At 31.3% G+C, this 26,354-nt stretch overlaps 5 protein-coding genes across 7 annotated transcripts; 1 reads left to right on the top strand and 4 right to left on the bottom strand.

Annotated features, from left to right (window-relative positions):
- Positions 1 to 10: 10 nt before the first annotated feature.
- On the bottom strand, positions 11 to 1,246 carry LOC113799528 (uncharacterized). The gene is made up of 2 exons (XM_027350172.2): positions 500 to 1,246; positions 11 to 409 (listed from the first exon to the last, which is right to left on the bottom strand). Exons 1-2 carry the CDS (start codon positions 1,000 to 1,002, stop codon positions 139 to 141), a joined length of 774 nt encoding a protein of 257 aa, XP_027205973.2. The 5' UTR covers positions 1,003 to 1,246; the 3' UTR covers positions 11 to 138.
- A 317-nt stretch (positions 1,247 to 1,563) lies between these two features.
- LOC113799486 (nose resistant to fluoxetine protein 6-like) lies at positions 1,564 to 6,363 on the bottom strand. 2 transcript variants are annotated; one of them, XM_027350118.2, is made up of 7 exons: positions 5,561 to 6,363; positions 3,593 to 3,686; positions 3,462 to 3,532; positions 3,222 to 3,398; positions 2,811 to 3,163; positions 2,384 to 2,734; positions 1,564 to 2,299 (listed from the first exon to the last, which is right to left on the bottom strand). In XM_027350118.2, the coding sequence occupies exons 1-7, from the start codon at positions 6,231 to 6,233 to the stop codon at positions 1,703 to 1,705; spliced, it is 2,316 nt and encodes a 771-aa protein (XP_027205919.2). In that variant the 5' UTR covers positions 6,234 to 6,363; the 3' UTR covers positions 1,564 to 1,702. The 2 variants fall into 2 exon arrangements, with proteins under 2 accessions (XP_027205919.2, XP_027205920.2); XM_027350119.2 differs by lacking the exon at positions 5,561 to 6,363 and adding an exon at positions 3,774 to 4,529.
- A 1,511-nt stretch (positions 6,364 to 7,874) lies between these two features.
- On the bottom strand, positions 7,875 to 14,463 carry Ubr1 (Ubr1 ubiquitin ligase). The gene is made up of 7 exons (XM_075820635.1): positions 14,353 to 14,463; positions 13,596 to 14,099; positions 9,994 to 13,499; positions 9,727 to 9,932; positions 9,159 to 9,668; positions 8,248 to 9,076; positions 7,875 to 8,186 (listed from the first exon to the last, which is right to left on the bottom strand). Exons 2-7 carry the CDS (start codon positions 14,000 to 14,002, stop codon positions 7,981 to 7,983), a joined length of 5,664 nt encoding a protein of 1,887 aa, XP_075676750.1. The 5' UTR covers positions 14,003 to 14,099; positions 14,353 to 14,463; the 3' UTR covers positions 7,875 to 7,980.
- A 524-nt stretch (positions 14,464 to 14,987) lies between these two features.
- Chd1 (chromodomain-helicase-DNA-binding protein 1) lies at positions 14,988 to 24,295 on the bottom strand. Of its 2 annotated transcripts, XM_075820633.1 has the most exons (12): positions 23,973 to 24,295; positions 23,748 to 23,906; positions 22,901 to 23,049; positions 21,549 to 22,839; positions 21,082 to 21,457; positions 20,887 to 21,022; positions 20,686 to 20,825; positions 19,904 to 20,626; positions 17,305 to 19,847; positions 17,101 to 17,239; positions 16,879 to 17,032; positions 14,988 to 16,824 (listed from the first exon to the last, which is right to left on the bottom strand). In XM_075820633.1, the coding sequence occupies exons 5-12, from the start codon at positions 21,405 to 21,407 to the stop codon at positions 15,277 to 15,279; spliced, it is 5,709 nt and encodes a 1,902-aa protein (XP_075676748.1). In that variant the 5' UTR covers positions 21,408 to 21,457; positions 21,549 to 22,839; positions 22,901 to 23,049; positions 23,748 to 23,906; positions 23,973 to 24,295; the 3' UTR covers positions 14,988 to 15,276. The 2 variants fall into 2 exon arrangements, with proteins under 2 accessions (XP_075676748.1, XP_075676749.1); XM_075820634.1 differs by lacking the exon at positions 23,748 to 23,906.
- A 271-nt stretch (positions 24,296 to 24,566) lies between these two features.
- Idh3a (isocitrate dehydrogenase [NAD] subunit alpha, mitochondrial) lies at positions 24,567 to 26,153 on the top strand. Its single transcript, XM_027350158.2, has 5 exons — positions 24,567 to 24,774; positions 24,855 to 25,313; positions 25,378 to 25,511; positions 25,573 to 25,675; positions 25,736 to 26,153. The coding sequence occupies exons 1-5, from the start codon at positions 24,760 to 24,762 to the stop codon at positions 26,105 to 26,107; spliced, it is 1,083 nt and encodes a 360-aa protein (XP_027205959.1). The 5' UTR covers positions 24,567 to 24,759; the 3' UTR covers positions 26,108 to 26,153.
- The last annotated feature ends 201 nt before the right edge of the window (positions 26,154 to 26,354 follow it).

Below are 26,354 nucleotides of genomic sequence, written 5' to 3'. Positions count from 1 at the left end.
TTTGAATAAATGAAAAAAATGAATAATTTTATTTAAAAAAAAAATATTTTAATTATCAAAATTTTTGTCTCGAGATTCAAAAATCAATGATTTTGTTGTTTTTTTATTTGATGCAAAAAAAATTTAAGGTTTTTTAAATCAATTTTCCTCTTCATTTTTCGACATTTGAAGTTGATCAATAATCTGAACAAGCGGTATAATAAAATCTTTATGTTCTAATGGTTTAGTCCAATTGGGTGTTTTTTCAATCACCGAATCACAACGATCATTATCATCACCATAATCACCACAACCGGCATTCAATAAATCACCCACATAACCATTTAGTATATTTTCAACTTCAGGTAAGTTTTCCGGACAATCATTTTCGAACATGTTTTCTATATCAGTTTTGAATTTGTGATAATTGCTGATTTGTTTTTGTTTTTTTTTGTTTAGAAAAAATTATTATCGTTATTAAATGAAAATTTTCATCAATATCATGATAAATTTTACTTACCAACAAAGCAATGGTATAGCCAATTTTTGTTCTTTATTCAAATGTCTGATTGAATGAAAATCTCGATTCAATTGTGCCATATATTTGTTCAAATGTTTAATATTTTTATTGGCACATTTACCAAAATTTAAAAATGATTGTCGTTTTTTACTATTACGACAATAAGCACGATTAGTTTTGGTTATACTGTATAATAGGATCAATATATAACGATTTGTATCCGGATCATAACAATTCTGTGCATTATTCTTCACACATCGTTGTAATGGTTTTATATCACGACACCGTTTTTCCATCTGCTTAATATTTGTTGGAAAGATAAATTTTTCATCACCAATCATTGTTAATTTTTTGCTACAGGATTCCATTGCTTTATGATCACAAGCCGATCTGATTCGTTTGACAGTATTACGATTTTTTGCTGCCTGAACAACATTACCATGATGATGATAACCAAGAATGAACAATATGATGAAGACAAATAATACCCGTAAAGATTTCATATTTTGCAGCTATTTTTTTCAATTGTTTTAGGTATTTAAGTTCAAAATGAAAAATAAAAAAGTATATCGGATGTCTTGATTATGTCCAGCTTATTTATATACCGAAAATCTTACTGCTATCTTGCAATTCTTGCACGTAAACCACAGAGAAACTCTTAATATAATAACATTGTCATTGTATTGGGTGTAATATTTCATACCTGTTCAGCGATGACGCCAATCAATTGTGGAATGTTGTTTTTTTCATCTTCTTCTTACTTTCAAATAACAAATGACTATCACATGTAGATGTGAAAAGTCAAGATACCCAACAAAAAAAAGCAAAAAACAAACATATGATTGATTGAATAAATTTATATAATAATTTCATCATCATCATCATCATATTGGCAAAAGAGTTAATTTATTATCGACATTTGTTAGGGTACCGGTTGTTATTTGTTTAATTTTTCTACGATTGTGGTGTTAATCAATCAATGAAAATCTTGAATGAATTAAAATGTACATTTTAAAAAAAATTTTTATCAAATGTAAAAACCAGAAAAAAAACATTGACAATAATGAATTTTTGCAGATATTTATTTATAAACAAAGATTATTTATCTAATAATGATAATGTTGACAAAAAAAACAAAATGAAATGAAATGAAATAAAATAAAATAAAATAAAATAAAATGATCACACATTGATTAATTTTCATCATATGTTGGTCGATTCAACACTAGTCAACAGTGAAGAATGTTGTTGTTGTTGTTGTTTAGAATTTTGTTGTTCATAATGAATTTTATCGTTATTATCTGTCATTTGTTTTGTAATTGTTGGTACTGTTTTCATTTTATTACTAGCTGGCATAAGCATAGATTTTTTAGCAAAATCCATCATATGTATGAATGGTGATTCAAATAATAAAGTGAATATGAATGCCAATACATATGAAATGGAAATCATACTAGCAAATAAAAATATAATCGCTGTTGGTCGTATGTCGATTAGATCACGTTTAGTACCGATCAAAACTGTAAATGTCCATGCATGGACTAGATAAACAGAGAATGTCATTCTTGATAATGGTCGTACAGCTGACCATGATAGTAACCGTCCAATCCACATTCCATTGCCAGTGATACAAAGCCATATGACCAATGTCAAAACTAATGCCCATATTAATCGATTTGAAGCAAAAATTAGTGCAGAAAAAAATGGTTCATATTCACGACCAAATAGATAAAAGCTATTCGAATAGATGCATGATAAATAACCAAACAGAGCCAGCATCCATAAAGCTATTTTCTTTCCCTTTATTCAAAAAAAAAAAAAAAAAGGAATTGATCGTCATGTTTGATTAAATCCTTTTTCATTTTGGTAAAATAAAAAGCGTACCTTATTCATTTGTAATTTACAGGAAATTTCCGAAAGATTTTTATGTAAATAAGCACCAAAAATGAATCCAATGAAAAAAACATTACAATGATTCCATGGTTTATGAAAAAATTGTACCAATTCGCTTGGTTTGCCTTGTTCGTCAAGAAAATCGCTTTTAGTTGTCACCACATATCCTGGTGGTAATTGACCAATGTAAATAATTAGACTACTTATTAAAGTGAAAAATATAACTAAAAATTTAGCAAAAATTAATCCAATTCGAGGATTTTTAAGCATAGCAATGATGGGAAACAATGCAAGCCAATGTAATTGCATGTCGGCAGCAAGAAACCAAGTATGAATCGCACACTAATGATATTGATAAGCAAACAAATAAAGAATTTTTGTTCAAAGAAGGAAATATAAAATCATAATGTATACATACAATATTTTCATTATCAATAATGTTTTGCATGTAAATAAGGTTATGCCACCAAGTACGATGACATTGACCAATCATTCGGTCATTGTACATCGTCCAAAGAGGACCATCAAACATAATCGGCAATAGACTAGTGAGTAACATAAATGCAACCAGTTGTGGTGTCAATCGAAGATAACGAAGAACAATAAAGGCAATTGAATTAAAATTTTCAAGTTTTCCTTTTGTATATCCAAGTGTTATATATGATGTTAATAACCCGGTAATGTAGAAAAATGTTTCGACTGAAAAATGAGTTCGAAAAAAAGGTTGCTTTGTCAAATCGGAAAGACTTTCTTTGATAAGAAATGTATCACCTATATGAAACAAATGAATATTACATTGATGATTGATGGTGTTTTGTTTTTAACTTACGGAAAACATTCAAATTATTCCAATCGAGTGTATGACCCATTATGATCCAGCAAATGGTAAGAACACGTAAACCATGAATACAAGATAATTCATCATTTCCGCTCGATGATGTTTTAGTTGTAAATAGTTTACGACAATTTCGAGCCGGAGAAAAACATGTAATAAATTCGTTTCGGTCTGTGCAATGTAATGTTATCCGTAGTAAAATTTTGACTATTTTTTATCTAAAAATATTTTTACCTTTTCCATCGTGTATGCAATCATTGATAAAAGCGACGATAGACAATACAAAAACTGTAATTAACATTAAACTAAAAAAGAATTTTTGAATTTCGATTATGATTTTATCATATTTGATTTATTTAACTTACATGGCAATGAATTGTGGTAAATTTGGACGCCATCGTTCGGTTGGTCGATGTTCACATGATAATTTTTTCAATTCAAGACCTATTTTTTCAGCATCTATAAAAGAAATAAACCATAACAGATTTAGATTGAAAAAAATCATCACAATAATTTAAAAATTTTTAATTCTATTAAAATCAATACCAGTGCTTGCTATCAGTTTAATATCTTGTATGCTACATGCTTTTGGAAGACAGATACCGAATTGAAAATTAGCATAATAAAATATGGATGAAATTTCTTCTAATCTATCACGATAAATAAGATTAGCAATAGAAGGACGTGATGGTCTAATTCGATGATTGAGATTATTATGTAAAGGCATTGGTTTAGGTAATGGTATCGATAAATCAATTAAACAATATTGTGGTTGTATTGGTGAATCAAAAAATTGATCAATTGAAAGACATTGATCATAATGACCATAATCGGTTATAGTACCCGTAAAAATACCGGATGGTGGTATACGAGCCCATGATTGAAATAAATACCATGCCCATTGATGATCATGATGTAATGATTTAAGACTTAACAATAGATCATGACGACATTCTTCACTTGGCCATTGATGAGTATTATTATCCGATGCCATCGACCAATACCATAATCGTTGATAATAATAATAATTTGGTCCAATCCATTTACCAATATGAAAATTGGTTTGAATAGTCGTCCAATAGCAATGAATGAATATCAACAATAATAAATATAGTTTGTAACTTTTGAACAAAGATAAAAACATTGTACCGGATTGTCGAACGAACAAATATTGAATGCTGGAACAATTATCATCCTCATCATCATCAAAATCATGTTCAACAATTCAAGAGAAATCTAGACAAAAAAACTCACTCACTCTATACAATTGAAATCTACATATCTCAACTTGTTGTTATCATTTTGTTACAAGATCAAATCATATATTCAAATAAAACAAAAATGATGATGATGATGATGATAATAGAAAAAACCATACTGTGCACTAATGTGTATTAGGTTGTACACTTGAAACAATTGATGCATAATCTCTTCCGGTTGATAAATTCATTGTTCACAGTGAAAATTTTAAAAAAACAACATGACAAAGAGACAAGTAGATCAATTGATTAAATGTGTTTGCCCATATCCGTCGTATTGTCAAGTTGTTCTTGATGGAAAAACTTTTATTTTTTTCACTAGGAACTCAATTGTTTTCCAATGAAAAATGATCAAAGGATGAAGGTTTTTCACACTCTCTTAACATTGAATGCGGATAGCAATCAAATCATTTGGTCATCATCTCTGTTTGGATCGAATGATAACGAAATTGAATAAACAAAACAGAACTTTTGAAAAAATGAATGAATGAATGAATGTATTAACCAATCAATCATAATGGGCTCTTTATCGTATTGGAGAAACAATTGATAAACTGTATAGGAAATGTTGTTGTTATTTGTTTGATTGTTCAATTCATTTCTCCTGTCATATTTTGTTTTTCGTTCTTTCTTTTTTTTTGACAGATTTTTTTTCAATGTTTTTGCATTTTTTTTCTCAAATTAAAATTAACCAAACGATAAGAAAGTGGATATTCAAAATAATGAAGATTTTGACAGCTACCAGTTTTTTTGAAATTGATAGTGGATTAACAAATTCAGCAAACGAAACTGGATTTTTGGAGAAAAAAATTGAATAAGACTAATGATGACAAATCAAGAAGGCAATCAATTTTGTTTTCCTAATAAATGGAATTCAAAAATTTCACTTAAGAATGTAATCATAGTTATTGAATATGCTCGATAATATTCTCAAGAAAAAAAAATTATATTAATTATTTCGAAGTTCAAGATGAATTAATAATAACTTTTTTTATGCATAATCATTATGGATTTGTAATTAATGAAAGAAAAATATTCTTTTTTTAAAAGAAAATATTATTATTAATACGTTACCTTTTAGAATGGTTTCAAGATCATTTTGATTGCAAGTGTTTGGCATACAGATAGCCATCTCAATATTTGTATAATAAAATATTGATGAATATTTTTCCAAATGTTCATATATGGTTGATCCATTATGACGTTGAAAATTTTCAGGTAAAAGACCAATAGTTTTATGAAAAAAATTATGATGTTTTGGCTGTGGTTTTGGCATTGGCATAGCAAAATCTACTAAACAATATTGTGTAGGAATTGTTGATTTGTCAATAGATAGACATTGATCATAATCACCGTAATCAGTAATAGTTCCACGAAACATTCCACTTGATGGCATTTTCGACCATGAATCAAACATTTTAAAAGCCCATGTTTGTCGATTTCTTGATGGTTCAAACATTTCGGCCAATGATTCACGAATATCATGACGACAATTTTTACTTACATTCATCCATTCATTAGCTATTTCGGTAAGATTTAATAATCTTGGCATAAATAATTGTCGAATAGTATCATCACTTATATTAAGCAATGGTTGCCATTTTCCATTGATTACCGGTGTTGTAGATGATTGTATCGATTTTGTCGATATTGATTTGAATGAGATCAAAATAGTTAAAATCACAACACAATATGAAACCATTATTATTGATGGCCATTTAAATTTTCGTTCATAAAATTGATACATTTAAACAAACATTAAGCCAAAAATAAAAATAAAATAAATAAATGATTGAATGAATGCAACCATTGAATTCAAAATGTGAATGAAATTCTGATCGTTAAAGAAAAACATTCTTGCTATTTGCCAATCAATTTATATACTAAAGTCATTTTCGAAAAATTTTTATTGATTAGGGTAGAATGAAAGATTGGATAGAATAAGAAATGAAAATTGTCATTAAGCTATGGTAAGTTTAATGATTATGGAGCATCATCATCAGTATGTGTATGATGTATGTATGTGTGTGTGTGTGTTTGTGCGTATGCAACCAAACTCTAAACATTTTTATCGAATTTCAAGGATTATTAGGATGTGGTCATCTCATGATGATGATGACGACAACGATGAATTATGGTAAATAGGAAAACTACCTTTAATGATTGAAAATGGGCGTTTTTTATATAACCATTTTTAATACTTTGTTGATCTTTTTCGTCTGTCTGTCTTTCCGTTTGGTTTTTTGTTTCGCTAAGCATCAACATCATTTACCATATAAATCTTAATGAATTAAACGATTTTATTTTAAGGGGGGAAAAAAGCCAAATTTTTATACGAATTTTGAACGATTCGATCATATGATAAGATAGGAAAAAAAAAGATGGACAATGTTAAACTTATTTAGATAAAAGTTCATACCGAAGAAAAAAAATATTATCACTGCCAACCCATCCATCCATCCATCAATCAATCAATCAATCGATAAATTTAATCATTTTAATATTGAGAAAAAAAAATTGATTGTATTCTCTCATAAAGAATAATTCAATCTATTTGTTTGTTTGATCATAGAATGAATGAATTATGAATGATGTATTTATGAAATTTACGACTACAACTAAATAATCATAATCATAATCATCATCAACGAAAACAAATCATCATCAATGCATATTATGAATTTTAGATAATGATTGAACAAAAGAATGAAAATTTTTCTTTGTATCTGATATTAATGATTAATCATTTGATGATTACTGATTGTTTTTTTTTCAACGTTTTTTCGGCTGGCAATATAAGAAAATATACATTTCTCAAAAATTCAGCCTGAAACAATGATGATGATGATTTCAAATGACAAACATGTATATTTTGTATCGTGTATAATTGCTGAATGATTATGATGGTCCTTGAAACGATTCGAATAGAGATTGAAATTAGCGAATTCATTTTTTTTCGTTTCGTTTCGTATTTAATTGAAAAAAAACACGCAACAATAACCTTGATCTTGAACGAACGAACGAACGAACAAACAAATTATTATCAATTTCATTTGATTCATTCAACGAAGAAGAAGATGAAAAAATTGCATTCAATGTATCATATCTAATGATAACACACAGCCTGAATACACTATACAAACATGGAAATTAAGCTATCGGAAGGTCATCTAGTTTTGACATCCATTAAAAGAGATATATTTAATATTTTGAAGAAAAAAAAATTTCAGTTGATGCGAAAATAATGCATTTGAAATCCAAAATCCAAAAAAATTGCAATGGAACATGTAATTTCGAGTGAAAATGATTAAACCCTCAAATTTGAGAATTTGATTAATTATTTTTATCGATCGATTTGAAAACAAATCAAAAAAACAGAAAAAAAATATGAAAAATGTTAAATTGTCAATTTTTATTTATTAATTATCTTTTATTATTTATAAAAAAAAACAGAATCTTATTTTTTTATCAGTGATGATTCTTAATTTAGAGTATCACATAATATTCCAATTAATGCTAGGCAATGAACTTGATGTTTCCATTAAATAAACAATTTGTTCGGGTATACCATGACGAAACCACATTTTATATAATTTTTCATATGCTGCTTCCGAAAGAAACATTGGATGACCACGATATAGACCGAAATCTGTTTCACCGAATTTGTCCACATATGGTGATGCTAGATAACAACCTATGGCTATAAGAATAAATAAAATAATTAGTGATAATGATTGTTTTTGAAAATGACATTATAATACCTCGACTTTTTGATATTAATAAAAGTATCTTGTTATCACGTATACGAAGAAAGATGCCGGTCGAAGCAGAACAATGGTTTGAATGATAGTTACAGGCACCCACCGGTTTTTTACCATGTTGACAGCAATAATTTTGCGAACAAAGAATTTCCCCACATATTAAACACATTGTTGGGCATCGACTTTCACCGCCATTCGAATTAGGACAAGTAAAATTTACCATTGAATTTATGAGATCACTGAAATCGTGTGGTAATGTTACCAAACGATTGATTTCATGAGGCTGTCGTAGGTAGGCATTAGAAGTGGTCAAACATGTACGAACAGTATTAGCAGTTCTTTGTTCGAACAATGTCGATATTTTAGGGTGTCTTGTCCAAATCAGGCACAAATGACGTAGATTGGTTGATTGCAATAATGAACCGAGATCGCGTTCGATGGCTAGATATCGACACAGAATATCATATTCGACTGTCACCGGGATTTTTTCATCTTTACTTTGATTACGCAAACGTTTTGGCCATCGAATTTCTGTAAGGAAATAGGCTAATAATGCGGTTGTTCGAAGAAACGGCAATGTGCGCTGTTTGATGAAAGTTTCGATTTTGCTTGCATTAGCCAACATTTCATCTTCAGAAAATTTATGACCAGCGGCCATCAGTACGTCTTTACAAAACGAAGCCACTAACAAAGAATTATTAGACAAATTCAATTTTGAATCAGCATCTACATCATTAGATTTTGATTGTGATGGTTTAATTTCGCTGCCATCAACATCCATTGGTTCGGTTGTGTTATCGTCGACTAAATTATCATTGGTCAATACAATCTAATGATTGATAATATGATAATCAAATTTACATTAATTTTTGACAAATAGCAAAAAACAATTGCGAAATTAAATGACGTACCTGTACAATATGATAAGTTAACATCAATTCAATAATATTACACTCAAAATTATTGCCAATAGGCATTATGAAATTTTTAGGTTGTTTTGTCTGATCATCTTGGTGATGTACCCAAAGACGATTAGATCGATTATTAGGCAAATCATCAATGAAAAATGAAGGCGCAGTTATCACTAATGAAACCAATAATGTAAATGCATCAACATCTAACAAATGATAAGGACTCGATTGATAAACGGTTGTGACAAGCAGGTAATTCATCAAATATAGAAACACGCGACGTTGATGCAAAGCATTCATAAAGTTTGATTCTACTTGTGCTATTTTGATCAATGATTTTAAAGATTTATATTGGCGAGTATCGATCATCTGATTCATTGATAAACGTTTAAGTTCATTTAGACGCATCGAACGTTCCATTACTTGAAGAGTATACGATATCGACCAGTTCAAACATTGGATCAAATCATGTGGATCATCTAATCCTGATGCCAATGCTTTGTCAGGACACTGATTATTGAAAATAAAAATCAGATAGATTGTTTAAATTAATTCTAATTATACTTACGATAGTTTTTTGAATTATCATTTTATAAAAACTGCCCACAATTTCACAACGTGTATCACGTTGTGATTCGACAGTGTCCGCATCAATCATTGGATGTCTATTTAGATCATATTCATGCTTGAAGGATTGCATTGTCTGTCGCAATGAGTCATCGGTCAATGCATCGATTAATTGCGTAAAACCTTTAGAAAATCCAGGAACTTTGCCTAATGAATAAACTTAAAAGTTGAACACACAAAACAAAAATATAAAAAAGATAAAACTTACCCAGATCATTGACATCATTGATCCAGATTGTGTTACAATTTTGTAATATAACCAACATTGCATTAAGCCATTGATCCATGGTCATATCTGTGGTAAGTGTTGCCGGTTGTATGGATTGATTCAATGAAGGCATAATGGGTATGGTTAAATTCGATAATGTTCCACACAAAGGACAAAGAAATTCACGTTTTTCTAGATCATAAGTAACTCTAGGATAACGATGAGGATTTCTACGACGTTCGTTCATCATGGTCGTTTCAAAATATTTATCAAAACAATCATTATGCATATAGTGAGTGCATGTATTTATGAATGGACCGAAATTATGATCTGATCTTGTTAGCATAAAATTAATATTTTCCGTATCTTTCCATGTAGAAATCGATCGATTCTTCGACAAAACAGTCGATTGTTGAATGAAACCAGCCAAAAGTAAACATCGACCATTGTTTGCATTTATATCTTGATCTTCAAGACAAAGTATACAGGTAAATAAATCACCCGATTTTGCTCCACTATGAGCAGTACATTGTCTCCCAAATGCAACACCAAGTTCGCAATCATTTTCACTATTCACGTCGTCCATGGATACATCATCGCTATTATTTTCAATAGCAACAGGATTTTCTTCAAAATATTTTTCATTCTCCTTTAAAAAGGATAATTGTTGTTGTTGCATAAGCTGTAGGATTCGTTTCTGACGTTCTGCTGCCAATTTTTGTCGCCGTAAACGTTCCTCTTCCTGAAGATGTCCAAATGTCGTAGAATTCAAATTCTGTTCGACTAATTGCTGTTCAATCTTCGATGAAGATGATGATTGTAGCTGCATTACTTGTTTGAAACGATTAAGACACCAATCATAAAGACCTTGATGCATTTCAACACGTGACAGTATATGACGATTGGAACATTGTTCCAATAATGAAACGATATTAAAATCAATGGCACGTTGGCTAAATTTGAAACTATCTGGATGTTTGAGTTCTTCATTCAATGCTATGCCAATCAAATAAAGACATTTTTGAAATTGAAAATCCGAAAAATAAATATCTTCGAGATTGATCGTCTTTTCCAGAAGACATTTTAGTAATGTTAAAGTAACATCACACAAAAGAATTTGATTAATCGATTGAAAAGGTTGTTCAAAATCGGGCAATGGTGGTGGTGGACAACATAGATATTTTTCCTTTTGACTACGCTTAATTCGCATTTGTGTTTCAAATGCAGCCGATTGATCCTGACGAGTATAATGGTAAAAAAATGGATTGAATCGTTCACGATACGTTTCTTTCAAAACATATCGACCAGCAGTAATTGATGTGGATGATGAATGACGAAATTCGGCAACTTCTGATATTAAATCTTCAACATTTTTTTCCGAATTTTCTTCGGATAGATGTTCAAATAATTCTGAATTGGACATTGATTCCTTGCATAACCATTGTATTATTTCGTTTTTACAACAATCATCTTCAGTGACTGCACCAAGTCTCAAAGTATATCGTTCGACTAGAATCGTATAAATGAGACGAAGAAATTCTTCTAATAATGTAATCTGATGCCGAGTAGAATCATCATTGCGTTCATTGGGTGAATGTCGACGATCATCTAACATGTCATTGACTGAATATTTATACATCACATGTATCATAAATTCATTTGGATCAAGCATAGCAGCACAGATTTGAAGATTCAATATATCCAAATCATAGGTTGTAGCACGTAGACTAGGGCTTTGATAGAAATGAATTTGATTGATGAATGAATAGCCATTTCGACGCCACATTCCAGCACGAAATTGTCCAAGTAATACTTGGGTTCGCAAAGCTAATTCCATCATTGATTCGACGTTCAATCGATATGGTGTCAATCGATTATTATTACTGCTATAATCAGCATATTCATTCCAGAGATCTGGAAATTTTGGCAAATGTAACATTAAGCCAGCCAAAAATCGCGATAAAGGTATATGAATGCTCATTTCTTTTCGGCCTACATTATAATCCCAAACCATGGCCGAACGAAATGCATAATGGCGAAGAACAGTCTTAGATCGAGAATTAGTCTCTGGATTCTCATTTGTTTTATCACCACCATTGGCATAATATTCGAATGAATCTTTTGCCAAACGTAAACAAATGTTGAAAACTTTCAAATATACTTGCGGATCTGCTACTGACCAATCGATAAATGATTTAATTAAAGGGGAAATTACAAATTCAAAATTCATTGACATATCACGGCCAGGTTCGTATTCGATATGTTGTACAACTTGTCGTATCATTGTTTCCATTTGTTGTGTTCGTTTTAATAATTTGGCAAACGCTTCGGCACTTTCTATGAAATGGGTACGAATACGATCATTCCATTTAAATGAATCAGATATTTTCGGAGTTAGTAGATATCGTAAATCTCTTAATGCATGGTAGGATCGTTTAAATGGTGGTGTGTGTGGTGCTGTAGAAAAATTAAAACGACCTTGTTGATGATATGGAAAATTCAATTCAAGGAAAGTATTGATTAGAATTGTCATTGCATTTTCTTCTTCAATTAACATGCTAGCAATCGATGGAACAGTATAAAACTGCACAGATAACGATAATAACGATACATGTTCTTCATGATCATCTTTAATGAAATCTTGTAACAAATGAGGATAGTGTCTGGTAAATAATCGGGCAAATTGTTTTTTTGGCTCTAGATCAAGTAACAAACCAGACATGAACATTCTATGCCATAGAATACGAATAGATTTCCAAAACCAAGTATCAGAATACATAATCTTTTCTAACAAACTCATATTGGACATCGAAGATTGTTCTTCAAAATCAAACCGAACAAAATGATGGCCAGGCTGATAAAGATAATCAGCCAACACCTGACGAAATTGCATACAAATTGGCATTAATTCCATTAACCAAACCATCAATTTGGTGACAAATGTCTGATGAGCAACCAGATCTCTACAAAGAACTTTAACTTCAAGAACCTTTTCTTCGTTCTTTCGATTAGTATCGCTAATAATAGATTTCACAGTATCGCAACGGTCTTTCGTACCAATAAATATGACACAACGTCCTTCACGATCAACAGTATTAGCATAATCTGTAGCTTTTTTATTATCGCATTTGATAGATTTTTCCAAAGCATGAGTAACATGTTCATAGGTATGAGTTTCATCATTGTAAAGAACAGATGCGTATCCATTAATTTCATGTTTATCCGATTGCGATGATTGTAATCGTTTTGGTAAATCTGTTCTATTCCATTTGAGCAACAAATAGATATAATCAAGCACATAATGAATAACGATTCGTAATCGAGCTAGCATATTATTAAATTCCTGTTCTGTCATCAATGATAAAATAGCCGATAAATCAGAATCTATTGAATTTTTTGCAGCATGTAATGAACAAATAGCATCGCATTTCCAAGCTTCAGGATCACCACAATCACAATAGCCACAACTTGAATGACTAATCCGATAACGATGTTGACGATGTACACTTTATATGATTATGATCAATAAAAATAAAAAAAAACAATAATAATAAATTAATGAATTATTAAAATTCTAGAATTTAATCATTCAAGATTATTACCTATTTTTAAAACAATCAACACATAATACACAGGTAGGATCAGATGAACAATCACGACAACTATAATTAGGTTCACCTAATTTAAAAACTCGACCACATATTTGTGGTGGTTTTGAAATTATCTTTAATTTTGCTAATAATTCTTGTGATTGTTCTGTACCCGTAATAAAACATTCAAGTGGTTTTATTAATTCTTCATGGACACGTTGTTCGTCAAATGATTGCTGTAATAAAGCGAATTGTGGACGGAATATTTCCGGAACAATACGTATCCATTGTTGTTCAATTAGATCGATAAATGCTTCTCCTTGACCATTATCATGACCGATTGATTTGGCATATTCAAGTATTAATGATGTTTCAAACATTTGTGATTTTGCTTTCAACTGTTTTTGTGAATTATCCATAATTTCATGAGTTCAATAATTTTACTGACTAACAAACAAAAAAAATCAGCAGTAACGAATTTCACAACGTGAGCAAATAAATTTCGTGAAGATTAGCCTATGAATCACAGAATAATTCGATTAGAAATCAACATACAAGTACACATAAACATGCGTATATATAAAAACAAAAACAAAAAAAAAGATTGGCAACATTCAATTTATTGAGCGAATATAAAATATGAGAATAACAAGACAAACTTTATTTTTCATTTTAATAGAATTTTTTTTGAGCTGTATAGAATACATAGAAAACTAAGCAAACAAAACTGTAGAATATTTTCAAGAAAAAAAATTTTGAATACACTTACTTAATATAATGATTTCGAAGAAGTCAAAGTGAAAAAACAATATATTAATGAATAAAGATCAGCTGGGAAAAAAAACCAGAAACAAAAGGAAACATCAGAAAACAAAACACTATAGATTGGATAAAAGTATAATTTGGTTGTTGTGTTGTTAGGTTTGGAAGCCAAAAAAAGAAAATCTACGCATAAGCAACATGATGATGGTAAACACATAAAACTCAATCGTAACAAATAATGATAATCTTTTCTTTCTTTTTTGTCAGTTTATTAATTTTTATTCATGATACGAAAACAGACAAACATTTAAATCAAAAATTATCAAACTATTTTTGTTGTCAATTATTTTATATGTGTGAAATATTTAAAAAAAGTAAAGATAATTAATTAATTAATCTATTATAAATTTATTTGAAACCAATTGGTTTTTTCTCTTGTTGTTGTTGTTCGGTAATATTGAAAACAAAAATACGATGACGTTAATACGCGTATTTATATCCAAATGTTCATTTATATTTTTGCTCGAATTCTATTCACATTGAATACTTGTAGATGGCGTAATGGATACATTTGGCGTATTATAATACAAATATATTTGTTTCATTATCATTTACATTGAAACTTTAGTTTTAGATAAGGAATTAGTTTTTTTTATTAAAAAAAACATTGTTTTTATTTCAATACATGTGTACAACAATTGATTACATAATTATGATGATGATGATGAATATAAAATATTTGTAGCTATGATCATGGGATGGTTATATGATTATGATGTATGTGTGTATAAATGAATAAAAATTAACAAAAATTTTAATGAGTTTTACACAATATGCATCGTATCGATTTTTTTATGAAAAATTTAAGATAGCAACAAAATTTTTTTTTAAAAGAAGACTATTGTTGCGTCTGTTGCATTATAAAAAAAAATTATCGTGGGACGCTATTTGGCGATGATATAATTGCCGGCTGAATAGGTTGCGGTGTTGGCAATAAGGCCGGTGTGGATCCACCAGAATTCCAAGATTGATGATGATGCATATGAGGATTAGAAGATGCTCCACCATTAGATGGATATAAATTAGTAGTTGTTCCCACAAGTGGTAATGGTGGTGGTGGTGGTAAATGACGATTATATCCCATAGGTGCCATATTAGGTGGACGTTGTGAGCGTTGATCATATGGCCTTTGTTGATGATCATTAGACCGATTATTATATGGCGTATTATTTTTATTAGGCGATGATGAATGATGATAATATCGATTGGAATCATTATAAACACCTGTTCCGCTGCTATTGTTTCTATATCCATCATGTTTTGATGACCATGAGGAACCGCCATGATGGCCACCACTACTTCGATCATAATCACTACGACGATCATGATATGAATGTTTACTAAACTTGACAGGGGGACCACCGCCGATTCCAGCAATAGGTCCGCTGCTAACATTGGAACCATGATAATCTCGTTTCAAGCCGGATGATTGTCCTGGCGTTAGAGATGGAGGTTGTCGAGGATATTGATGATTCGAAGAATTACGATAATCCCCACCTCCTCGATTCATCGACATACGATTATCATATCTATCATTTGAATGATGATAATGTTCATTCATGCGATTCGTTGCCGATGATCCAGCTTGATTCATTGATAGTCCTTTTTCCATCGAGCTCGATGATTTTGATGACGGATAATGATGATGACGATCATGATGATGGCTCGAAGATGACACTTGTTTGGTTTGTTTCAATTTCCTATAATGTTTATACAATTTTTTAGCTGGCAAATCGGTAAATTTCGAAACAAATGTCCATAAGTTATTACGCCATTCACGCATTTTGGTCGAATCTTGATTATAATCAAGTAGACATTTGTCAATATGGGCACCAATCAATGAAACATATTCATAAAAACGTTCACGATGTTCCGAGTTGGATAGTTCTTCTACTTTGTTTAATGCTTTCAAAGTTTTTTTCATTGCACGCATTTTTTCCTTACATTCGCTAAATATTTCATCATTGAGCTCGTCAACTGAACGAATAGAGTAGTTTGAACAATTTGTTGTCGTACTGTCGGCTGCAGAATCGGATAAATGTTGTTTTTTCGATGTTTGATTTGTGATCGATGATGAAGATTTTTTTTCTTTTTTACGTTTTTTATCTTTGCGTTTTTTCTTTTCTTTATGTTTTTTATTTTCCGGCGTACCATTAACCGCTGATTTATTTTTATTCTTTCCAGACGAATTTTTTTTCGTTGATAATGATGATGGAGATGAAGGAGAAGCCAATTTAATGCTTTCTTTGTTTTTAGTTTTGTTGTTTTTATTCTTTGTAGTAATAACATGATTTATTTGTGATGATTCTACACTGGTTTTTTGTTGTGGTGCAAGATGACGATGCATTATTTTCAACAAAAATTCAACACGAGATTGTAGCTGTTTAGGCTGTGGTTTCCGGTCACCGTCAGGCAACATCTATGACAAAAACATTGTAAAAACTTACATGAAAATTATTTTTTCTTCAATTACCTTATCGGCTAATTTATAACTAGGATCCATTTTGATAGCTTCCCAACTGCCCAGACCATATTCATACACACCAGCTAATAATCGTGAATCATCTTCAATTGTCCATGGACAATCCCAACTTGCAGATTTGATTTTGATTCCAGTCAACACCCATCTAATCATAATGATAAGAAACATTCAAATAAGTTATAATTCAATTATTTTCAAATTAAATTCAATTACTTTTTTCTTTCTTCCGGATTCGTTGGTAACATTATGGACAAAGGTTCCAGATCTTTCTGTGTGGATAAAATGCCTCTGGCAAAAACAGTTACACCACCCAATTTGAAGCTAGGCCCTCGATTATTTTTCTTAGCTGTCCCTACAAAAAAAATAAATAATGATTTAATACAAAAAACAGAAATAAGATTGAATAAAAATAAATACCAGATTCATGCGATTGGTTTTTTGTTTCTGATTCTTTGATCGCTATTCTACAACTTTCTTCAAGTTGCATGGCTAATTGCTGTAAATCTGGAAGTGGTTTTTCCTGCAATTCAGCATCAATCGCAATCGATTCTAGTCGATTCATAGGAGTCGGAAATTTACGATAGCTTTTAATGAATCGTCGAACTTCTTGTTCGCTAAATCCTTTAATCAATTCTTTGTATGATGACTTTGGTCGGCCACGTCGTCTTGGTCGATCACCATCCGATTCATCAGAGCCAGATTCATTTTTAGCGTTTGGATCATATTCATCACACGAATCCGATTGATTTCCGTGTCCACGATCCATTCTGGATTTATTACGGCAACGTGGTACCATCATTTCAATTTCTTCTTTATGGCGTTCATCGTTTTCGAATTTAATACGTTCGGACTCCGGAATGATTTCATCCCAATCTTTTTGATTTTGTTCACCAGATGTAATGCCTGATGAAACTGCCTGTACATCTTCTTCTTCATTAAAATTGAACGATGCAACCTTAAATGAATTTAACAATTCATCACCAAGCGTTTGTGGGCCATCATCGTCTTCACGAGTTTCGGCACGCTTTAGAATTTCATCAATATCACATTGAGGTTCTTCATTATCAGTTTCCGTTTCTTTGAATAATTCTTGGGCACCAAATTTAAGAATGGCGCTCAACTCTTCTTTATTAAACGGCGTTGTTTTGGTAGAATTGTTGGTATCTTGAAGGGTAGTTGTAAGATTATTGGAGGACGACATGAAGGTATGTCCTGATGTGTCCATTCGTTGGATGACTAGATGATCGAGAACCATTTTGCGTTTAGCTCGTTCGATTATATCTTCTTCGACAGAGGCTTTTGTAACCAAGCGGTAAATATTCACCTGATTTTTCTGGCCGATTCGATGTGCACGGGCTTGTGCTTGTAGATCATTTTGTGGATTCCAATCAGAATCAAAAATTATCACAGTATCGGCAGTAGCCAAATTAATTCCAAGACCACCGGCTCGAGTCGATAGAAGAAAACAAAAATCTTGCGAACCTTCAGCATTGAAATGTTCGAGCGCTTGCTTACGAAATTCACCGCGAATCGAGCCATCCAAACGTTGATAGGCAAAACGTCTAAGTGATAAATATTCACCCAAGAGATCCAACATTCGTACCATTTGTGAAAAAATTAAAACTCGATGTCCGGTTTCTTTTAAACGGCAAAGTAATTTATCCAAAAGTAATAATTTACCACTTCCACGGATTAGCTGCTGAAGAGGATCTAGATTAGCATATTCATCGAATGGTCGTACAAGGCTTGCATGGTTACAGCATTTTTTCAGCTCCATCACAATATTTGTAAAACTGGATACCGATCCTTTTACACCTTTACTTAAGGCTTTATAGTTTTTCGTAAGTATCCATTTATAAAATTGTTTCTGTATAGAAGTCATATCTACTCGAAGAATTTGTTCCACTTTGGCAGGCAATGATTTTTCGACATCTTTTTTAACTCGTCGAATTAAATATTGCTGCAATTGTGAATGTAATTTGCTAAAACCTTTCTGGTAAGCATCTTTATGTTCGGATTCAAAAAATTCCCAAGAGTCAAAACGATTTGGCATTATAAAATGCAATAATGCCCATAGTTCACGAAGTGAATTCTGCAAAGGCGTACCAGTAATCAAAAGTCTAAAATTCGTATCAAATGTCGACAAACATTTGTAAAGAAAAGATTCATCATTCTTTAAACGATGTGCTTCATCGACACCAAGCACTGCCCATGGAACCAATGCAAGCAATGATTTTTCACGCATCAAAATCTCATAGGTGGTCAGCAAAACATTGAATTTTATCCGTTGGGTAGTGCCTTGCGAATACCATTCATATTCACGGATCATATGGCGGCTGGTTGCATCGCCAATATAAACGACAACATTCATTGATTGTGCCCAATTTTCAAATTCTTTTTGCCATGCCGCCAGCGTTGATAAAGGAACAACCAAAAGGAATGGACCAAAAAGTTGATGATGATTATACAGATAGTTGAGAAACGATATCGTTTGAATTGTTTTACCAAGGCCCATTTCATCGGCTAAAATCACTGAATTATCACGACACCAAGATTGGGCTAGCCAATTAAGTCCATCCAGTTGATAATCTCTAAGTTTAAGCTGATCAGGACCACCAATAAAAGATGGCTGCGTTTTCATGGGCACAAATTTTGGTCGTTGTTTTAACACTCGGCAATATTTCGCCGGAATGTTTTGCGATTTTTCTCTCTGATAATATTCATTAACTTTTGACTTAAATTTTTTAGATATTAAGGCTCCATCTTCCCAGGTACATTCTCCATATGGTAATCCATCCCATTTACATAAGTATTCTGGAAAACAGGTTTCCGAAACACCGATTTTGGGAGGTTGATGGGCAATAACCCTTTCGACATTCAAATGTAATTGTCGAAGTTGAGAATTGAGTTCTTCTTGACCTTCATAATAATCAATGTCTTCAGGTGATGCCGTTTTTTTCCTTTTGAAAAATAACCAATATTGTATTCATTAATTATTTAATCATCGAATACTTACCATATTCTAATTTCTTCATCGCGTTTCTGGTAAAGCTCGATTTTTTTCACACCACGTGCTTTTTGCTCTTCCAATGATTGACGTGATTCCCAAGTACAATGAATGTATGACCAGCCTTTCCATTTGATCAGAAATTGTATTTCTTTTGGCTCGTCAGAATCATCAGTACAGCCAGCATTCGGATCACCATTTTCATCAATTTGATATGAAGCAGTTTTAGGCCCAGTGGCTCCCAAACGTCCCATTCGATGCTCGAGCACTTTTTCAATCATTTCACCTTCTTCTTCTTCAAACTCTATCACCTGGGAAGAACCATTTTGACCATCCTCATTTGTATTAGTATCTGCTATCAGATCATCAGAATCTGTGTAATCCGACTCTTCTTTATAACTTATCGCCTGGTTTACTGTAGTACGTCTGGATGTTTTTTTCCGGTTACTACTGCCCGTAGAACTATTTCGACGGCTACGGCCGATGGATTCATCATCATCGTCATCACTTTCGGATTCGGAAAAAGATTTTTTGGTCGCTGCCATTGCACGTTGGCTAGCTCGACGATTCGACTGTGGACGTTGTCTATTTTTTCTAAAATTTCTTGATCGTTTCGATGATCGATGTTCTGGATCAGAATCGAAATCTTCAGAATCTGTATCATCATCGTCGTCATCTTCATCATCGTCATCATAATTGTCAACACGGTTACGATTTTTCCATTCATCAGAGCTAAGGAAAAGTTCAAAAAATAGAAAAGTCGTATTTATCAATTTTTTTTTATTACATACTCTTTTCGTTTTCTTTGTCTTCGTTTTGCTTTTGAATCACTATCATCCGAATCATCACCGTATGTTTCTGCTTGAAATCGATCTGGTTCTTTTCGAGAACGTGAAGATCTTCGTAAAGCATCGGGAAAATTTTCCAAAATCTAAATCATGGCAAAAAGTCCAATCAATATGAATAGACATAAAAGAATTGTTAGAACGAACCTGTTGTATATCTTCTTTATTGCAACCATAATTCACCGATTGTGATTGTAACGTATGTGGCGCTATCGTTTCAATAGTTTCATTATCATCTGACTCATTTTTTGCAGTAACTTTAGGTGCATTTATCGTAGTATTACTTAAAAAACGTATATTAAAATTGAATTCAATATTTATATTTACTGTTGAAAAACTTACTTTGTTTTTTGTTGTTTTATACTTGATTTATCACTATCCGAATCATTGGAAGAATCATCGGATGATCCAGATGATGATGATGATGTGGAAGATGAACCAGATGATGAATGGCTAGATAATTCGGAACCTGATTCATCACTGCCATCGCTTTCATCATCATCGTCATCATGTCCGGATGAATCAGCTGTTGGGCCAACACTCATGCTTTTATCATGATTTTCACCGCGCACAACATGTTGACTGTCCTGCTTGCTGCTATTATCTTTTTCGTCGCTGTTATTGATGCTATTATTCGTATTGTTCATGGACAATTGATCAACATCCATCCATTCAGATTTATATTACAAAAATAATCAATAACTGTCAAACCGTTTGACTGAAAAAAAATATTACAAACTTAGATAAGCATTTATCAAAGATCAAGAAACAAATTGACTGAATTTCTAAATTATGATTCTGATACTTACCGGCAAATAAAATTGATTCTTATGAACAAATTTTCAAATGTTTTGGACATGCAAAATAAAAATTTCGAAAAAAAACAAATTCTTTAAATAAATGGACACTTGTTTGTAACAATTAAATTGATCGATTTGTGTTTGTTATTAAACACCAAACCAAAAAAAAATCGATATTCTTTATGGTCAATCAATGAAAAATAAGGTTCAATCAATGATTTATTGAATTAAATGTTAGGGTAATATGGAACAAAAAAAAACACAAAAAGAAATGTATAAATATTCTGAATATTAAAAAAAAACATTAGATCACATCGAGAACAGATCAGACCAGACGACGAAATTTCACACACACACACACCATCAAACAATCATCCAGTTGAGACAGATGTACGACATCATCATCATCATCATCATATTCTTTAGTTTACTCGCCAAACAATAGAATTTAATGCTACTCCCATTGCTAAGGCTATTAAATGCTAGACGCATAATCAACAGAAAAACAAAAACAACATGGTCGATTTGAAATCAATTGGCGCCAATGCTACTACTACTAAGATCATCACTAAAACCACTGGATACTTGTAATGTGAGCAGTTAAATCGGCAATTTTATTTTCGGTTTCAAATGAATAAAGTTACTCTTTTGTCGCTTTTCGTTAATACTCATATTGTAAAAAAAAAGAAGACAAATTGCGACGAATAATAACAACAGTTACAATACAAAAATTGGACCAGAAATTAGCAAAGGACGCCATCTATAGCGATAAAAAAGAATCTACAGGCTGACACGCCAAATTATTGTGCATTAATAGTGTAATCTGGCAACCAATAAAGCAATTGGCGATGGTGAATGCATCGTCGACAAGGACGATTCAATGTTAAAGCACTGTTTCCACAAGTTCATTCATTGTTATGTCAAAATGGTTGTCGCTAATGGAATGGATGGATTTGAAAAAAATTTGCAGAATCACAATCTGTTTGAATTTCATTGACGAAATAGTCATGTAGATTTTATTCTTATCAAATTGGTTTAATTTGTTAACAAAATTCATTGATGTTAAATGTTGAATGAATTCTCTTGTAATTCTGGATGAATCGAGATGTCAGACAATCAATATTGTAAAATGAATGAATCATTATCAATAATTACACAATGAAAAAGAGAATAATAAAAGTCTTTATCGATGAAGTAATCATTCAGGATGAATATCTGTTGATCTGATAATTTATATATGTTGAAAATGATAAATTGAAGAATTCGTTTAATCAGCATTTGTTGAAAAGATATAATAATTCTAAAAGAGACAAAATTTAATCAGTTGATATAGTTTGATCAATTCAAAAATGAATACATACCTTGAATATTTAGTAAAATTAATTTTTAGAAACCATTTCGCAGTTGGACAGTTCCAGATTAATCACAAAAAATTACGAGTGGATTTTATTGTTGTGAGGACCAGCACTCATTCGTATCGATATACAACCAATTCAATGATGTTAATGGACTGAAATAAAATATAAAAAAAGCTTATTAGTCATATAATTTTTCTTTTGAAAAAATAAGTTGTTAATTACAATAAATTTAAATTATATAAGAATCATTCATTCAAAACGGCTCAAATTCAATGAACAACCTATTACAATTGAGACAGCTGATTTATAATGACCAGCTTATGGTCATTGACCTAAATATTGTCTAATTACATTATTTTTGACATATTTACACAGTGACAGGTAAAAAGCGAAATCTAGAGTTAATTCGCATGAAAATGGTAAAAAAACATCAATTTCAAAATCATGTCTAATAAAGGTAAAAAACTAATTAATTATAACTACTTTTAACTTGAAAAAAATTGATCAAATTGGAAAAAAATTTGAGAAACACTCACTAGGAAAACGGAAATCAATAAAATTCAATTAAATAAAAATTCTAATCAATTAATAAAAATCATTCGATTTTAGATAAATTAGATTAAAATTAAAAAAAAAATTGGCTAAAAATATTTGTTCATATAAAAATGACTATGAAAAAAAATCGAACAAAATCATTCGAATTCGAGAATATGACCTCTATTCGTCCTTCAGTTCATCATTAGGCATAATGATTCTTCTCATATAAAATTTAAAAGATGAAACAAAAACAAAATCAACAATGATAAAAGGAAAGCAAAAAAAAAAAATGTAATTCAAATAGTAATCATACCTTTGACAATGCTTAAGGACGATTAGAGGACAAATTCGAATTGCTCACAAATAGCTATAGACATTGAAATAGACATCGAAATTCCAGATATACATCTCCAGCTTATGATCGAGTGTATCATAATAAACCATTCGAACAAAACATCATTATCGAAATGAACTGGATTTAAAAATTTCAAAATAAAGATAATCAATGATTATAAAAATAACTACGCAGTTATAATACCGATTAGGGCGTTGGTTGTTTCCAATGATGACGTTGATCATTTTTTTCAACATTGGTAAGCCACCATTATGATTGTTTCAGATTTTGACCATGTTTTTCTGGTCCAAAAGTAAATCTGTATTATTTTTACCAATCACAAGACCCCATTTTAGCCATTTTTTGCCATCAAAATGAATAAAAATTCAAAGATTTTTTTTTGATGAAAAAAAATGTTAGAAAAGGTTGAATTATAATCGATTGACATAAAGTCGAAAAGAACTCAAAATGGATGCAACCATCATAACAGCTCAAATATAAATGGCAGATTTTTTTTATTATTTTCGATCAATTTTTTTCTCGCTTCAAAAACACACACATATAATCACATTGAAAAGAATAGCAGCTCTTTCTGAAATCACTAAAAATCATAGTAGCATTAATGGAAGATGTTGGAATTCAATACCACAATTGTATGAACATATTTCATATTGGCAAATGCTGCTAACATCAGTGAAAGTTGGAATTCGATTTTGTTTGCATTGAATTATTATTTTGCACATGTGCGCGCTTGTTTGGTTTATGCGCAATTCCTTAACCGAACCGACCTTCCAAAGTAAAAAAAAATAAAATAAATTATCAAGCATAAAGATTTTGATCTATAGGACGAATTTTTCGGAATATTCTCTTTTGTTTTTTTTATCATACCAATACCTCTTGGATTTTCTGATCAGTCATTTTTTTTCTATTTGTCTAATTTATTTTCTTTTCTGACCCGGTGACTTATTTTACTTTACTAATAGTATTGATTATGCAACGACAATTCGTAAGTTTAAGATAACATGTGTTTATGTCGATTGTTTTTTTAGATAAATAAAAAATGAATTTTTTTTTGTCTTATCACAGAGGTCAATCATAGCTCAATTTCTTCGAGCACAATCATTATCATCACATCAGCAAAATGTTCGTCATAATTCAATGCATACGGTTACAATGATTCCCGGTGATGGTATTGGTCCAGAAATTTCTGAATCAGTGGAAAAAATTTTCGCTGCTGCCAAAGTACCTATTGATTGGGATCGTGTAGATGTAACTCCTGTCAAAGGACCGGATGGTCGTTTTTCAATCCCATTAAAAGCAATCGAATCTGTACAACGAAATAAGATCGGTCTTAAAGGACCATTGGCAACGCCGATCGGCAAAGGACATCGATCTTTGAATTTGGAGATTCGTAAAGTATTTTCTCTATATGCTAATGTTCGACCATGTCGTTCATTGGAAGGCTACAAAACATTATATGATAATGTAGACATTGTTACTATTCGTGAAAACACTGAAGGCGAATACAGTGGTATCGAACACGAGGTAAAAAACAATGATTGTCTTGTTGAGATAAATATAATCGATCGATGTTTTTTTTCTGCTATAGATCGTAGCCGGTGTCGTACAGAGTATCAAACTAATCACTGAACCAGCTAGTCGTCGTGTTGCCGAATATGCATTCGAATATGCTAAAGCGAATGGACGTAAAGTTATTACAGCCGTACATAAAGCTAACATTATGTAAGTTTTTTGTTTTGTTTTTTTTCCAACTTCAATCGTTTTGAACATCATTGTTTTTTAGGCGAATGTCTGATGGTTTATTCTTGCAATGTTGTCGTGAAACAGCCGAAAAACATCCCGAAATAAAATACAAAGAAATGTACTTGGATACTGTTTGCTTAAACGTAAGTAATACTTTGATTTAAGCTGATTTTTTAAATCAAATCATTTTGATCTTATCACAGATGGTCCAAGATCCTTCTCTATTCGATGTATTGGTTATGCCTAATTTGTATGGTGATATTCTAAGTGATTTGTGTGCCGGTTTAATTGGTGGCCTTGGTGTTACACCATCAGGCAATATCGGTAAAGATGGTGCCGTATTTGAATCTGTACATGGTACCGCTCCTGATATTGCCGGTCAAGATAAAGCCAATCCAACTGCATTGTTACTTAGTTCTATTATGATGTTACGCTACATGGCATTGAATGAATATGCCGATAAAATTGAACATGCTTGCTTTGAAGTCATTCGAGAAGGTAAACATCGTACAGCCGATTTAGGTGGAAAAGCTAAATGTTCGGAATTTACCAATGAAATTTGTGCCCGACTTTAGAGATAAAAATAAACGTGAATATATTTTTCACCCCTTTTTTAATCTACACCCAACTTGTTATTCTCATCTCTTTGTTCACGGCATGTTCAAAAATTTAGGTAATCCAAAATGGAAAAACTTAAAAAAAAATATATTCGCCCTTTGTAAATGTAAATGATAATCAATTTCGATTTATTTGATGGACATAATTTATTTGTGTTGTGTTTATTAGGAATTAAAAATAAAAAGAATAAATGAAAATCCAAAA

The sequence above is a fragment of the Dermatophagoides pteronyssinus genome, unplaced genomic scaffold, assembly GCF_027571235.1.
Source record: "Dermatophagoides pteronyssinus isolate colony J.1.1.1.1 unplaced genomic scaffold, Derpt_VIB-CSIC_2022.12 sq0007, whole genome shotgun sequence".
Classification (NCBI taxonomy): Eukaryota; Metazoa; Arthropoda; class Arachnida; order Sarcoptiformes; family Pyroglyphidae; genus Dermatophagoides; species Dermatophagoides pteronyssinus.
The sequence above is the reverse complement of the archived record's forward strand: the minus strand, read 5'-3'. Positions and strand labels throughout refer to the sequence as shown.